This window comes from Typopeltis vanoorti, chromosome 2, assembly GCF_054136105.1.
Source record: "Typopeltis vanoorti isolate ZY-2024b chromosome 2, IOZ_Tvanoo_1.0, whole genome shotgun sequence".
Classification (NCBI taxonomy): domain Eukaryota; kingdom Metazoa; phylum Arthropoda; class Arachnida; order Uropygi; family Thelyphonidae; genus Typopeltis; species Typopeltis vanoorti.
The window spans coordinates 121,767,145-121,784,231 of record NC_143550.1 but is presented as its reverse complement, the minus strand read 5'-3'; the positions used below and the strand labels follow the sequence as shown (position 1 = coordinate 121,784,231).

The window sequence follows — 17,087 nt, the reverse complement described above, 5'->3', positions numbered from 1 at the left end:
TGCCGATCGGTGGAAAGAGCAAAGGAGAGTGTTAAAGGTGATATTGGGATTGTGGAATGCAGATTATGAAGACTGATTGAGAATTTATGGCTGCAAACAGTGGGGTTATATGATTGAGACCTACAAACTTCTTAAATGGTCATATAGGATACCAATAGATGGAATTTTTTATTTTATGGATTGTGGGGAGTGAACAAGAAAACATCCCTAGAAGTTGAGAATGAATACATGAAGAAGGGAATGAAAGCTGAAATTTTCTCTCATAGAGTGGTGCACGATTGGAATGGATTACCTTTGGATAGCTGTGAGTGCAGGTAGTGACAGCAGAGTTAGATAAGGGGAATGTATATGCCATGATACATCTGGATGTTGCTAAGCATTTGATATGAGCCCACATGCAAAGTTGTTATAAAAACTCAGAGGGATGGGTATGCAAAATAAACTTAGACATGGATAACAGAAAATCTGTCAGATAGTATCAGAAAGTAATGTATAGAGGTGCTGTCTACAAGAAGAAAGGTGACCAATGGTGTACTGCAGAATTCTCTTTTTGAGCGGTTGTTATTCAATGTGTATATTATTGATATTGGGAATGGATTAGAGCAGGGGTTTGCAACATGTAGCTTGCAAGTCACATTCGACTCTTTGAACATATAACTGCGGCTCTTTAACTTTTTTGCATACATGTACAACATGCACATGCCACAAACACGTTTCAATATAGTTTTGGCTGCACGTCACAAGCAGAACACACATACTGCAAAGTGGCAAGGGGTGGTGAGTATAAAATAGTTAAAACAGAAACAAAATAATATCTGCATATTCAATGCAATCAAATTGTGTTTGTGGAGTAACTTACTACACACACACATATAACTGCAGCTCTTTAACTTTTTTGCATACATGTACAACATGCACATGCCACAAACACGTTTCAATATAGTTTTGGCTGCACGTCACAAGCAGAACACACATACTGCAAAGTGGCAAGGGGTGGTGAGTATAAAATAGTTAAAACAGGAACAAAATAATATCTGCATATTCAATGCAATCAAATTGTGTTTGTGGAGTAACTTACTACACACACACACAAATTTGAAAATATTTGCATTAGAACTTCTCTTTTTTTGATTCAATGTATTTCTGCAAGCAAATATTTCTGAACATGAGCTATATTAAAAATAAATCAAGAAATTGTCTGAACAATATGAGTCGTCTCAGCCTGTTCAAAGATGAAAATTATGGCATACTTGTCATAATCTTTCATCTTTGCCATAATTTTCATCACTTGATATTTTAGTTAAGCAGCAAAAGTCACATTAATTTATACCTAATTGGATGTTTGTTATGTTTTTTTCAGTATTAATAAATAATATTTCAAAACAAAATATATTTTTTTAAGCTCTTCACTAAGAAAAGGTTGTCAGCCCTTGGAGGGTGATATCCAAGTATTTGCTGATGATGGTAAGTCGGAATGACTGATAAAGGACATATCTGATTCATTATCTCTGCATGGACTTGAATAGACTAATTCTGTGGACAAATGTCAGTGTGTTCAGTTGAGTGTTTTTTGTACAGCAAGTTTATGTATGTTTGACTGAAGGCATCAAGTCGAGTATTATATTAATGAGAATTGCTGCAAATAGTCATTGATGAAGATAAGGGAGAGGGGGGGGGATATATACTGGACAGTTGGTAAAGTTTACACCACTTTGCTGAAGAGGATAAGTCATTGCTTGAGATAACTGTATTGTTGAAGAGAATACATTACTTGTAAGAAAAAGGAAGTTATTCTTCTACTTTACATAGTGGCCACATCTGGACTGTTGAAATAGTCATCTGGGGATTGTTGATTGTATCTGCATAAAGAGTTGAGTTGGCTATCTCTAATCTATATTGTACCATAAAATTTTAATATTTATAATATATAACAGTTTTTCTAATAGTACTTTGTCATATGATATATCCTGATCTTAGCCAGAATACTCAGTAAGGAAATTCCTCTGTAATTCTCACATTGTCTTATTTCCTTATATATATATATATATATATATATATATATATATATATATATATAATATAGAATAGGTACTATGAGAGCTATACACCAATCATTTGGAATTCGACCCTGTTACCAAGCCATCAGAATTATGTTCTGCAGCCAGTGTAAAAATTTCATGACTCCATATTTGAGCATTTTTGGTCAAACACATCCTACAACAGCTGCCTTTCCACATTTCAGGTTTTCAATTCCTTTTTTTTTTTCTTTTTTCTATCTGCAATGTTGATATATATTTCTGCCTCATTCCTCCTGAGTAATCTTTCTGTCATTTGTTTCATTCAGTAATCTTTCCAAATAATTACTCCAGACATGTAGAAGATCTTTATCTTCAGTTTTCATGTCACTATTTTTTTACAGCTCTAATTGTTTTTACAGTACTCTATCCTCTATTTCTAAGCTTCTTCAGTAGCCCCCAAAACATTTTGCCACCTTTCTGCTATTTCTTCTATATTCTTACCAAAGTTTTTCTGTGACTTCTGTTTAGCTGCTTTTACACATTCTATCACAGCACATGCCAATTTACTTGCTGGGAACTTTTGATAAGCTTTCTTCTTTTCCATGACTATATCTTTAACTTCCTGAGTCCACCATGGGATTCTGTACTTCCTATCCTTGTAGACAACTTCACCATGCAATCCTTTGATTTTATTAATGTTTTCTTCAGAGTTTGCCAGTGATTCTCAAAGTTTTGATTCTGTCTTCAAACTCTCATTTTTTCTTGAATAATATTTGTATATTTGAGTTTGTAGTTCTCCTTTTTACACATCTTTTTTTTTAATATTCGTATTTACGAATTTAGGGACACAAAACACACGTGTTGAAATGATTATTTTACTTATTATTAATAAACTAACACATGACGTTTCGACCCCTGTATTGAGGTCATCATCAGAAAGATACACGTGTATAGGAAACCAAGCTACATGCTCTTGCACTCTATAAAGGTAAATTAAATCTATGCTGTTAATTAATCGTTTTCTTAGCCTGACCTCTAGTGATAAAAAAATAAATAAATAAAAATAATAAGAAATTAAAAAAAATATATATAAAAATAATGAATAAATGAAATAAATAAAAAAACTACAATAAACTCTGCTAAAGTCCTCCTGTACTAAGATTCTTCTGGATTTGTACAGTTCAGATTGTTATACTATGTTTTTCTTAAAGGGGAAAAAAAAAAAAAAAAAAACTTCACCAAGTCTTCTTGTATTGAGATTTTTCTTTGGCTTGTTCTGGTTGCTATGAAGGTTGCAAATGCAAATAGGTCCTCCACATTCTTGGAATGGTTAGGCCATCAATTTTGTTCAGATTTGGATTATGTTTAAGCATTTCACAACCTTCTTTAAATTTCCTCTCGAACCAGGTTTTGGTGCGGTGTAGGGACTTGGTACTTTTCCAAGGTACCAAGTCCCTACACTGCACCATGTGTTTGACCAAAAATGCTCAAATATGGAGTCATGAAATTTTTACACTGGCTGCAGCACATAATTTTAAATTCTGTGGTATGTTTGGAGTGCGTGGTCAGAAACACCGGTTTTTCCAAAATGGAGGTATTTAATGTGTTATTTGTGTTCGTCCTTCCTAATCGGGATGGTTCGCCCTGTTTCCCCCAATGTATGGTAGGTTACGTGTGCATTGTATTTTGTAAACCCCTGGGTGGGCTAGGCGTGGAAGAAGATCTTTGGAAGAACTGAGTAGGTGTCTTAATTTTGTCGGGGGTTTAAAGGTGGTTTTGATGTTGTATTTGTGTAGTGTTTTGTCTGTTTTTTTGGAAATGCCTCTGACATAAGGTATAGCAATAGCATTCTTGAAATCTTTTTTGTTTTTACTGATATCTTTGTGGAGGATTCTTGTGAATAGTTTTTTCACTGTATCCTATTTTTATAAATGTATGTCTGATGATCTCGTATTCCTGGTTTAGAGCTTGTTCATTTGAACAAATAGTTTGAGCTCTATGTTTAAGGGTGCTTATGACCCCTAATTTTTGTGTTGGGTGGTGATAAGAATTTTTGTGTATGTACTGGCCTGTGTGTATAGGTTTGCAGTAGACTGAGATGGAGAGACAGCCTGAGGGAAGACGTGACGAGTGTCTCTAGGAACAGAAGAGAGTTGTTTTTTTCCATTTCAGTGGTGAATTGGATACGTTTGTGTTGTTTGTTCAGATGGCTAAGGAATGCATGCATTTAGTGCTTCGCAGTTGTTGGGCCAAATGGCAAAAACACAGTCGAAATATCTGAGCCAGATTTTGGACTTTAGGCACGCTGACTCTAGAGCTCGTTGCTCAAAGTCTTCCATATAAATTATTTTTATATGATATTCAATTTGATCCACCTCAAAAATAAATGGTGATCACTTCCTGTTTCGGATCACCTATATGTTCTTCTGTCTTGAGTACTGTCAACAATGTAGTCAGTGACTTTTCTTATTCTCCAAATTTTCCCCAGACAGTTCTGTGTCTTGTAATCATCCCCTACTCTACTGTTTAGATCTCCAACAAAGATCAAATTTCTTTTTTTTTTCCATTGTATCAGCTGCCTTCTCTAATGCCTTGAAAAATTCATCCACCTTTCTTAGAGACTTCTTGGTGACTATGGATACAAATAAGTGTCATTGTCTAATTCTCCCGCTTTGATGTTTGCTCATGCCACTGCACTTGACATTGTCTACTTTTTTTTTCCCCAAGAAGTTTATTTCATGTTTGTTTAGCATTGAATACTACAACTACTTTCCTTTCCCTGATCACTGGGAAAGAAAGGAGTAGCTTTGTTTCAGTAACACAATTATGTCATACTAGTACTTCTCTAATTATTCTGCAGTTTCACTTCTTTTCCATCGATGCGTCTTATGTTGATGATGTTAGACTTGAATTCTGCTGATTGCAATTTGCAGTTTGGGGGTAGTCTGTTTCAGTATATGACTTTTCACTGTTTTCCCTGGTTCCTGACAAAAACAGTACAGGTGTTGTCTAGCAATACTCCAGCCCATATGCTGTATTCATTTTGTGTTTAGTGTAAGCCAAGAATAATGCATTTTTGTCGCCTAAATTCAAAATTCAATATATTAAAATTCTGTGGAGCAACAGACTGTTGATATTTGAGTTATAATCAGCATTTTGTATTGTATGAAGCACTGGAAGTTAGTTTAATATAAAATCAGATGTAATAGAAGGGTATATCTTTGTCCCCTTCCCTCTTCATCTTTTTTTATGCTGCTATGGATCACAGATCACATTATGCAGGAAAGTGGTGCTAACCAACCATTTGGTCTTGATGGATGAAATATATCAATATATGAAATATATTTGAAATAATACGTAACCACATTATTTCAAAGATATCTTAATGGTATTGCAATTTTAATGGTATGCTTTGCATCCATGATTTGGTTGATGGAAATATCCATCCTAGCTGGTTGGATGGTTAAACCTAAAATCAGATTTGTTCCAGGTAAGATTTATGTAAGCTTTCTTGAAAGCTAAAAAAAATCAAGTTCAAAACACTACATTTTATATGGTGTGAATAGGACATTATATAGAGCAATACATAGTCTGTGTTCAGTGGTTAGAATTGAAGGAGATAGGGGAAGATGTATTGATATAAAATCAATAGACAAGGATGCACTATTTTTATTATTATTTGTCATCTATATGTATATTTTTTTATATGACTGACACCCACAGAAGGTTGTAAACCTATAGTACTTTAGTAGTTTAGTGGGCCAATGATTTTTTTTATATACAGTAAGACCCCGTTTTTACGTTCCCGCAATTTATGTTTTCCTGCCATTAATGTCATTTTCTGTTGGTCCCGTCTTAAGACCTATTCTCACAATGTATTGTTTTCCCTCCATTAACAGCTTGACGTGGACATTATTTCCCGTGATTTGCATTTTTTTTCTCGGTGGCAATACCGATTTTCAAATCGATTTCAGCGGAAATCTGCGCATTTCTGTTCTCAGGTGGCGAGAACAGGTTGCTTTCGGCTGTAGTTTCGTTTCCACAATCATGGTGACTTGCGTGCATGCAGCAGTACTGTAGTGATGAGCGATACTGTGATTTTTCAATCACAGTACGAATCGATATTGCAGAATTTCTGCAACGTAATTTAGCATGTGAAAGTTGCTTTGCAGTGGTGGATTATCCATGGAGAAAAAAGAGAGAAAATGTATTTCGGTAGAAGAAAAGATGGCAATTCTGCAACGTGTAAATTGGCATGCCGGAACACGTGTGCATTTAGCATAAGATCGTGGACTCTCCATGTCCACTTTGAACACAATAGTAAAAAACAGGTCAAGCATTGAACTCAATGCAAAGCAATCTGGTGCTAAGTCAAAAAAAAAAAAAAAAAAACGAAAAGCAAAAACAATCAGCAATTAACGATTTTTTTAAATAGATAAATGTAAGTACATTGTAAATTCATTTATTTTCAGTTATTAAATTTTGTAATCTAGTATGTAGACTCACATACTAGCAGTAAGTCATCTTTTATCCTTTTTTTAATGTTTTTTTACATTTCCTGCTATTTGCACTTTTTTCCATCAGTCCCCTGAAAAGTGTAAAAAAGGGGTTTTACTGTATATTTTTTAGATTATTTATTTAATTTGTTACATAGTCTGGAAACCTACTTCTAGAGATTAAACATGGATCTTTTTCAAGCTACTTCAGGGCTTCAGTAAGCCAGGTGGTGATCTCACACTGAACAATGAAATTCATCTCCCACCTAAAGGCAATCACAAATATTCATACCTCTTCAGGATTTGAACCTGCAGCTTCTTGAATGGAGAGTGGTTATACTAACCAATCGGTCTACTAGTCCAACTTTATGAAGGAATGTGACATTAAACTTGACATTAGAGATGTTTATCTATATACAGTAAAAACCCCTTTTTTACACTTTTAAGGGGACTGATGGAAAAAACTGTAAATAGCAGGAAATGTAAAAAAACATTAAAAAAATACTAAAAGATGACTTACTGCTAGTATGTGAGTCTACATACTAGATTACAAAATTTAATAACTGAAAATAAATGAATTTACAATTACTTACATTTATCTATTTAAAAAAATCTTTAATTGTTGATTGTTTTTGCTTTTTTTTTTTTTTTGACATAGCACCAGATTGCTTTGCATTGAGTTCAGTGCATGACCTGTTTTTTTACTATCATGTTCAAAGTGGATACGGAGAGTCCAAGATCTTTTGCTAAATGCACACGTGTTCCGGCATGCCAATCTACATGTCGCAGAATTGCCATCTTTTCTTCTACAGAAATACATTTTCTGTCTTTTTTCTCTGTCTTACTAACATGGATCATCCATCACTGCAACTTGAAAGCAACTTTCACACGCTAAATTACGTAGCAGAAATTCTGCAATATCAATTCATACTGTGATTGGAAACTCACAGTATTGCTCATCACTACATTACTGCTGCAATCGTGCAAGTCACTGTGATGGTGGAAACTAAACTACAGCTGAAAGCAATGCCATCTGGAAACAGAAATGCGCAGATTTCTGCAGAAATTGATTCGAAAATCAGTATTGCCACCTGAGAAAAAAATGCAAATCACAGAAAATAATGTCCACATCAAGTTGTTAATAGGGGGGAAAACAATATATCGTAAGAATAGGCCTTAAGACGGGACCAACGGAAAATTTCGTAAATGGCAGGAAAATGTAAATTACGGGAATGTAAAAACGGGGTTTACTGTATTTACTTTGTGCAGATGATTTTGTGTGTCTAAATAAATCCAGTACAAGTTTGCATACTCAGTGAACTAAAACATACAACTGCAGGAACAAATCTTCCATGCAAATCAATGTTAGTAAATGGAAATTTATGCAGTTTGGTGTAGTGAAATAGTTACCACCATATTATATTGGTGGGATTATGCTTGAAGAAATCTAGCATGAACCTGATCAGGCTAGATATCCTGAAGTTTTAGTAGATAGGAAGTTCAAGAGCCATATTGCAAAGGCTGCAAATGCAACTCAGAGGATAATCGCAATGCTAAAATGAACCTTAAGATGTAAGGATAAAGGAAGTCATGTTGTCTCTTTTCAGGGCCTTGATATGACCTCCATGGATTATTGTGCATAGGTCTGTTCTCCTGCTTTCCATGGTGATGTGATACAGTGGAATGTGTGTTAAAAATTATATTGGGATTGTGGAATGCAGATTGTGAAGACTAATTGAGAATTTTTCAGAGAAAGAGGGATGCTATGATTAAGACTTCTAAACTTCTGAAACAGTCATACAGGATACCAGTAGGTGAAATTTTTCATTTTAAGAAGAGTGGGAAGAGGAGAGCCATGGAATTCAAGAATGAATTCAGTGAAGAATGGGGGGGGGAGGTAAAGCTATATTTTTCTCTAATGAAGTGGTATGTGATTGGAATGGATTGCCTTTGGAGATTGTGAGCGCAGGCAATGTGAATGGATTCAAGAAAGCTATTACAGCCTGGTGTGAGTGATGAGTTCTCTTTCAAAGAGTTCCTGACTTCCTGGGGGTTTCTTGATAATAAATCAGCAATAAATGCACATCATGACAATCAACTGGAATATTGAAAATGTTTCAGCTATTTAGGTACAATTTTTAGTGAAGATGGAAAATTGAATATGAAAATAGAACAGTAAAATTTGCAAAGCTGGTATGGTGGAGATTCAGCTGAATAAATTTATATGGAATAAGAAAGAAATTAGTCAAAACATTAAACTGGCTGTAAATATTATTATTATTATTAAGAGAGACCTCCAGGGAGTCAGAGACTCATCGAGGGAGGCCACATACTACACACACCAGTATCATACTTATTCTTGAATTCATTCACATTACTTGCACTCACAACATCCATTCCAATCATGCACCACACTCTGAGAGAAAAATCTAGCCCTCACACCCTTCTTGACGGCCTTCATTCTCAGCTTCCAAGGATATCCTCTCATCCTTTCCCCACTCTCCATAAATTGAAAAATTTCATCAATTGAAATCCTGTATGACCCTTTCAGAAGTTTGTAAGTCTCAATCATATCACCCCTCTTTCTCCTGTTTGCTAGTGTCTGCAGTCTACAAATTCTCAATCTGTCTTCATAATCAGTATTCCACAATCCTGATATCATTTTTAACACTCGCTTTTGTACTCTCTCCAATATATCAGAATCACAACGGAAACCAGGAGACCAGACCTGTGCACAATAGTCCAAGTGAGGTCTTATCAAGGCCTTGTAAAGAGGCAAAATAACATCCTTATCTTTAAATGTGAACATTCGTTTCAGCATTGCAATTATCTTTTGAGTTGTATTTGCAATCTTTGCCACATGGCCCCTAAACTTCAACTTCCTATCTATTAACACTCTAAGATCCCTAGCCTCATTTTTTCTTCTAGCTAATCCCGCCAATATAATACGACATTGGATATCTAATCATGCCAAAGTGAATGAATTTACATTTACTGACATTGAACTGACACCCATTTTCCCATGCCCACAATTCCAACCTATTCAAATCATTCTGCAAAGACTGCATATCAGCAGCAATCCTGATTACCCTACCTATCTTTGTATCATCAGTAAATAACTGTATGTCGCTTGTCAAATCCTTCCCAATATCATTAATATGCAGATTGAATAACAGTGGACCAAGCACAGATCCTTGTGGTACACCACTTGTTACCTTAAACCTTGCAGACTCAGATCCCTCTTATCCATGTTAATATTGTATAACCCAAACCCATTTTCTCCAATTTATGTAGCAGTCTGCCATGCTGTATTCTGTCAAAAGCCTTAGCAAAATCCAAAAGTATCATGATCTATCCATTCTCCTTGTCTAGTTCAATGGTAACATTGTTATAGAATGTGAGCAAGTTGCTAACACATGACCTTCCCTTAGTAAACCCATGTTGTTCATTGCAAAGTAGAGACTCACTGTCAACCCATTTCTGAATGCAGGCCCTAACCAATTTTTTCAAATTGGTTAACCAAAATGCATAACCTTACATTTTGCCACATTAAATTGAGATCCATTCTCCTTAGCCCAGTCCTCCAATCTATCCAAATCATCCTGCAAAATTTTGACATCTTGTGCATTCACTATTGCCCTACCCAACTTAGCATTATCAGCGAACAAATGAATCGTTCCTCTCAGATCCTTCCCTATATCGTTAATGAACAAATTAAACAACAGTGGTCCAAGAACAGACCACTAGTCACAGGCCCTCTTTTGGACTCTACTCCTGAATAAATTACTCTTTGATATCTCACTATCAACCACCCACCCATTGATTTCACCAACCCTTTATCCATTCCCATATGTTGCATTTTATAGATTAGAATTCCATGTAGTATCCTGTCAAAGGCCTTAGCAAGGTCCAGCAGTATCATTGTAAACCCATTACCCTTATCCAGTTCAACCGTCACTGTGTTATAAAACCTGAGCAAGTTACTGAAGCATGATCTACCCTTCACAAAACCACGCTGTCCCCCATACAGTATCTCATTTTCATCAATTCATTCCTGTATTTTACCCTTGACTACTTTCTTCAAGACCTTGACAACAACTCCTGATATGCTGATTGGTCGGTAATTTGCAACAGTAGTCTTGGATCCTCCTTTATGCAGTGGAACTATTTTCCCCCTCTTTCCACCCCTTCGGGACTAAACCAGTAAATAAATGAAAATGATATTAACTGCCTATGGTTCGTGGATGATATAGCAGTTATAGCTGATGACGAAAACACACTGAAAGCCACCCTAACAAAGATGGAATAAATCTTCACATGGTACTGCCTAAAAATTAATTATAAGAAAACAAAATTATTAATTACAAGTAAAGCAAATCCAATGAAAATAAACCTGGAAATAAATAACCTAATACAACAGATATCCTATTTTAAATATCTTGGAAGCCTTATCACAGAAGATGGAAGAAACCAATCAGATATTAAAGTACGAATAATCCTAGCCAAAAAACCATTCTATAACAGAAGAAACATTTTTACCAGTAAAGGACTTAGCATCCAGCTCAAAAAAAGGCTAGTGAAAACATACATATGGAGCATTGCATTATATGGTTGTGAGGTCTGGACTCAAACAAGACATGAAAAAGTTTGAGGCATTTGAACTCTGGTGATGGAGAAAGATGATGAAAATTAGTTGGACAGAAAGGAAAAGTAATGAAGTTAAATATAGTTCACGAAGAGCAGTCATTAATGAAACACATCAATAAGAGAATAAAAAGCCTTATTTGACACCATTTGAGGCATGGGAGCTGATTACAGAAATAATGGAGGGGACTGTAGAAGGAAAGAGGCCACGAGGCAGACCAATAATTTTATATATAAATAACATAATGATGCTAACTAGCACTAAGAGTTATGAAGAAATAAAAAGGTGGTCAAAGACAGGATGTTGTGATGTGCTGCTATAATTACCAATCTTCGGATTGATGCGCCAAAGAAGAAGAAAAAAGAAGACCAAAAATCAGCTCAAAGAACTCAACAAGTTATTGAATGATCAACATCCATAGATCAAAAGATTCAAAACATACCATACAATATCTCCCAGAATATATGGTTCACCAAAATTACATAAAGGTTGTTCATTTAGACCTATTGTAGATTCTATAGGCAGTCCCATGTATATAAAATATCAAGATTTCTGTCTAACCTTCTCTGTCCCCCTCATTGGTCACTCAGCTTCTTTAATAAAAAATTCCACAGAATTTCATACAAGAAGAAAAGAAATTACACTAGCAGATACAGACATGTTAGTAAGTTTTGACATTGTCTCTCTCTTCACTAATATCCTTCACAAAGAGAGAATAGAATTATTAACCCAAAAATTTCCACCAGACAGTGGAATTATTCAAATTTGCAATCACATCAGGTTACTTCATATAGAAAGATAAAATATACGAGGGTGGACTGAAAAGTTTTCGGCCTAACACTGAAAAAACACATTTATAATTTCAAAATATTTTTCCACATAATCTCCCTTAAGACTAATACATTTATTGTTTAAAGTAAAGAGCCAATAGGCTTCATTTCGGCGATGTAAAACATTATTTAAATTAAAGGGATATTAAATCCCACATTGCATCCCACATATTAAATCCCTTAGTATTATACAATGTGGAATTTAATATCCCCTTAATTTAAATAATGTTTTACATTGCCGAAATGAAGCCTATTGGCTCTTTACTTTAAACGATTTATGGGTGCACCTTTTTGACAACTCTTATAGCAGAGCATATAATTCTTTTCACTATACCCTTAGTATTATACTTTGGCCTATCTACTCACTGATGAGATCTCAATAAAGATCGAAACCCACCATAATGTATAACATCACCCATCTCCTAGGAGATGGGTTTTACATTATGGAAAATAGTAAGAATAGCGATCAGAACTTCCTCCACCTTTGCAACGAGTTGCCCTAGTTTGTGCTACGTGCTTTAGCTTACGCTAGTAGTCGCCGATACGTTTATAGTTACTATATTTGGCATGAAACTCTTTGATTCCGATCTTTGAGTTTCTTATTCGGTTTCAAAACAATGGAATTTAATATCCCCTTAATTTAAATAATACATTTATTCCAGCAATGCTTCAGCGCCATTATCCCATCCCTGTAGTGGTTCTCAGTAAGATCTGCAAAATACCCCTCTACAACTGCAATCACCTCTTCATTCGAAGAAAAACGCTGACCAGTGAGGAAGAGTTTTAGTTTTGGGAAGAGATAGACGCCAGGGAGCCAAATCTGGGGAATAGGGTGAATGTTCCAACAATTCATATTGTAGATCCCTTAATTTTCCCATTGCCAAAACAACTTTGTGGGCAGGTGCATTGGCCTGATGAAAGATGATTTTTTCTTCTGCAATTTTTTCTAATCAAAAAAAGTCTAGTTAAGAGATCGGAATAATATTCCCCAGTTATTGTTTTACCGTTTTCAAGATAATTAATAAACAAAATGCCTTTAGCATTCCAAAACACCGATGATGCCATGACTTTGTCTTCTTTGGCACTGAACAACTGGCTTCTGTCCACTGTTTTGACTGCTGTTTGGATTCTAGTGTGTAATGGTCAATCCCAGTCTCATCCATAGTAATAAATCAATGCACAAAATCAGCATTTCAACAAGAATTTTATTCTTGTTGAAATGCTCCAAGCACTGTTCAGAGTTTTTGATCTACTGTGAGCAAGCGTGGCACCCATCTTGTGCAAAGCTTTTTCATTTGCAGTTCTTCATGCAAAATATATCCTACACGTTCTTTTGGAAATGCCTATAGTCTCAGCAATTTCACGCACTTTGACTCACCAGCCATCCAATACCATATCATGTTCATTTGCTCAATGATTTCTGGTGTTGTTACACTTTTTGAACATCTTTCACATGGATTATCTTCAAGGCTGGTACAGCCACGTTTAAACTCGACAGCCCTTTTCTTAATTGTCGAAAAAGAATGAGAAGAGTGCCCATAAACTTTTATGAACTTCAAATGAATTTCTTTTGGCATTAAACCTTCTTTTACAAAGAATTTTATAACCACACGATACTCAATTTTATCAATTTCAAGGAATACGGACAACACTTTTGCTTCAAACAGCTGTATAAAACAAACTACTTGATAGAATGACTTGCAATTTCACATGAATGCTTATGACAGATGTACCAACTTAGAAAAAAAAAATCTTGCTGATAGTATTGCCATCTGTGGTCGATGCAGAGAATTTTTCAGACCACCCTCATATAAACAAGGGGAAGGAACAGCAATGGATCACCCTTATTACCAAACTTAGCTAACTTTTTTCTTGAACGCCTAGAAGATATAATTTTCGCTCTTGACCCAAAACCAACAATTTGGCTATACTATGTTGATGACATCTTTGTAGTTTGGAGTCACACAGAACCAGAACTGTACTCATTTGTACAAAAAATCAATACCCTGCATCCTCATATCAAGTCACATTAGAAAAAGAATCGTCAAAAAGTGTTTCCTCTCTTCCAGAGTAAATTTTTTCATATATATATATATATATATATTCATCTCTTATTCATCATCCATATGGATCACATTATGAAAGAAAATGGCATTAAAACAGATATTAGAATCAGAGATATCCGACTTAGCTCTTTGTTTTATGCAGATAATGTGATCCTAAACAAATCCAATGCAACACTCCAGGATTCTTTAACTAAATTAAGTAACAGCTGTAACAAATTTGGAATGAAATTCAGCAATAAAAACACCATGGCCACTATGAAAATTGGTAGGAACACAGAAAACTTCAACTGTATTCTCAGTTGACAACCTATAGAGCATGCAAAATATTTCAGCTGTTTAGTCACAGTTTTAGTGAAGAAGGCAAATGAAATACGGAAATAAACAACAGAATAAGCAAAACTAGTATGGTGGGTAGCCCATTTAATAAATTTATATAGAATAAGAGAGAAATCAGCCAAAACACTAAACTAGCAGCGTACGAGATGTTCAAACCAGTTTTACATTATGAATCGAAGAGTTGGGCTCAAAACAAAGTATTTGATCAGAGACTAGAGACCACAGGCATGAGAGTTTTGAGAAAATTAGGGATGTAAACAGATAGCATCAGTGGCAGAATCATGTTAAATGTGAAGATATTAGGAAGGGACTTGACATTTTTAGCTTTCAAGAATGTATGATCAGAGTAACTAATCTAAGATGGTGTGGTTACTAAACAAAATGGGAGATGAAAGGTCAGCAAAATAGATGTTTGATGCCAAGATGGCATCAAACATCTGTTTTATTTGATGATGCCAGAGGATGGCATCATCAAACTTTTGCCAGAGGATGACCAAGATCCAGATATATTAATTCATTCAGGACCCTAGAAGACCGAAATATTAGAAGTGACATTATCAGAGTGGTGACAGATGGTGGATTTATTTGGAGGAAAATTATTGATAGATAGTAATAATAGTAAAAATTATACGAGTTGCCCCAGTCCTGAAAATAGTTCAGGCACAAACTTGTTTGTTTACACTTGTATAAAGGATTAAGGCAGGTATTTATACCTGCCTTAATCCTTTATCCAATCCAAGAAAAACCAAGTGGCAAAACTTCCAACAACTTTCTCTAATCCAGAGTATTTTAATAATGTGTGACACCTTTTGACTACTTGTATATGAAAATATGACTTCTGCATTACTTCAACCTTAGCATCACCTCTGGTTCCTACTGATGATACTTCAATAAAGGTTGAAACTGATCTGGGTAGTGACCCTTCCCATAATGCATAGCATTATACATGTCTGCATGGAGATGTGCTTTGCATTATGGGATACTAAGGCAAGTGATGTGAAGTCTTAGCTTCTTTATAAGAGTTGTCCCAGTCCTGAAAGTGGTTCAGGTGCAAACCTGTTTGCTTATACTTGGACTAGGGGGCTCTGGCGCCTATGCCCCCCCCCCCTGTATTCCGGACTAGTAGGCCAGTTCTCCTTGAATTCTGATAGTCAAATTTCGAAGTCTCGACACTCAGGGTAGCCCCTGAGTTTCAAAACATTTCAAATAACTTGACAAAAAATGTGACACAAAAACGTTACATAAAAAAGCTTATCATTTTATATACATATATAGGGTAGATAAAGGATTAAACCAAGTATATAATTTCTTGGTATCTTTAATTTATAGTAATAATGTGAACTTAATCATGTCATACTGTTAGAGTATCCTCTACATCCCTTGAGGATTCATATTGGAAATAATTTATTTAATTTTCATGCTGTTTGCTCATTTTATTTGTTATTTTGACTTTACTTTCTTATATGTTGACTATTGAGATTTTCACAAACTTTTGTATTATTATTATTTACCTTGTCTTGATTTCTCTTGTTGCTCTAACATACCAACAAGAATCATTTTAAATAACTTTGATGCCCCTTTAAGTTAGAATCTGATCCAGTATAACTGAAAAGTTATGCTTGATAACATTTTATATATGAAAATGGAAGAAATGAAGGAGAAAGTGTCAATCAAATGAATGAAGGATTGCCCTGGCACTCTTACACTAGTTGAGGAATGAGAATTAGTTAATACATTGATGATATGTTGATTACAAATATGTAAGTTATCTAACAATTGTGCTTTATTCATGACTTGGTTATATCTTGTTCATTTAAGATGACATCACTCCTTCAAATATGGCCTGAACTTCCCCCAGAAAAAGCTCTTGAGCTACTAGATTATGCATATGTAGATACTGGAGTGCGTCGTTTTGCTGTTAAATGCTTGAAAAAGCTAAGGTATATTTATGAGATTTTGTAATTTATTATATCATCTGTAGACATGTATTAATATTTTTGATGTACATGGTTCTCTCATCAATCAGATGGGGGAACTATGCTACATGACTCCCCTCATCTGTTTCATGGTTTCAAATCATAAAGGCATCTAGCATTTGATTTGGTAGCAAATTGCTTTGCTATTAATTACCACATACATGAAAAAATGTCTCTTCCCATTTATAAATTTTCTCTCGATGTGGCTCATGACTGAGAAAACCTTTATGGAGCTTAATGGTGGTGGTTCATTGCTCAGTACCTTTGTTACTAGCATCATGCATCAGAAGATTAGCTTAATTTTGTAAATTTTTCTCTAAATCAAGATGTCCACACTCCCTTGTTGTTAGTTACTTCTTTTGTTGCTATAAGTGATAGGTGGTCAGTTTGAAAAATATTAACCAAATACAGGCAGCCATTGATTTATGGCAGTTCAGTTTATGCTGATTCAATAACGCCAGATGCCTGCATGTGCTTTCTTACTGTAGTGTGGTCTGACTGAGAAATGATGCTAGCAGGCACTAGTGTTTGAGCGTTTACCGAGCTACTACGATGTATCAAACCTAGTTTTACTGTTGAATCTACCTAATTGTTCTATTTAATTTTTTTTTTGCATACATGCATATTTAAATTGATAAAGTACGTAACTACATACCATGTCTGATAAAAGAAGTGCAGAAAAGTTAGCAGAACTTGGTGTTAAGAAGGCATGGAAATCAA

General features: G+C 35.1%; 1 protein-coding gene across 1 annotated transcript in view; it reads left to right on the top strand.

Annotated features, from left to right (window-relative positions):
• Positions 1–17,087, top strand: part of Pi3K92E (phosphatidylinositol 3-kinase 92E) — a 381,915-nt gene that overhangs the window by 221,630 nt on the left and 143,198 nt on the right. The window contains exon 12 of the mRNA XM_090402293.1: positions 16,210–16,331. Coding sequence (XP_090258419.1) covers positions 16,210–16,331 — 122 coding nt within the window. The remainder of the gene's footprint in view (positions 1–16,209; positions 16,332–17,087) is intronic.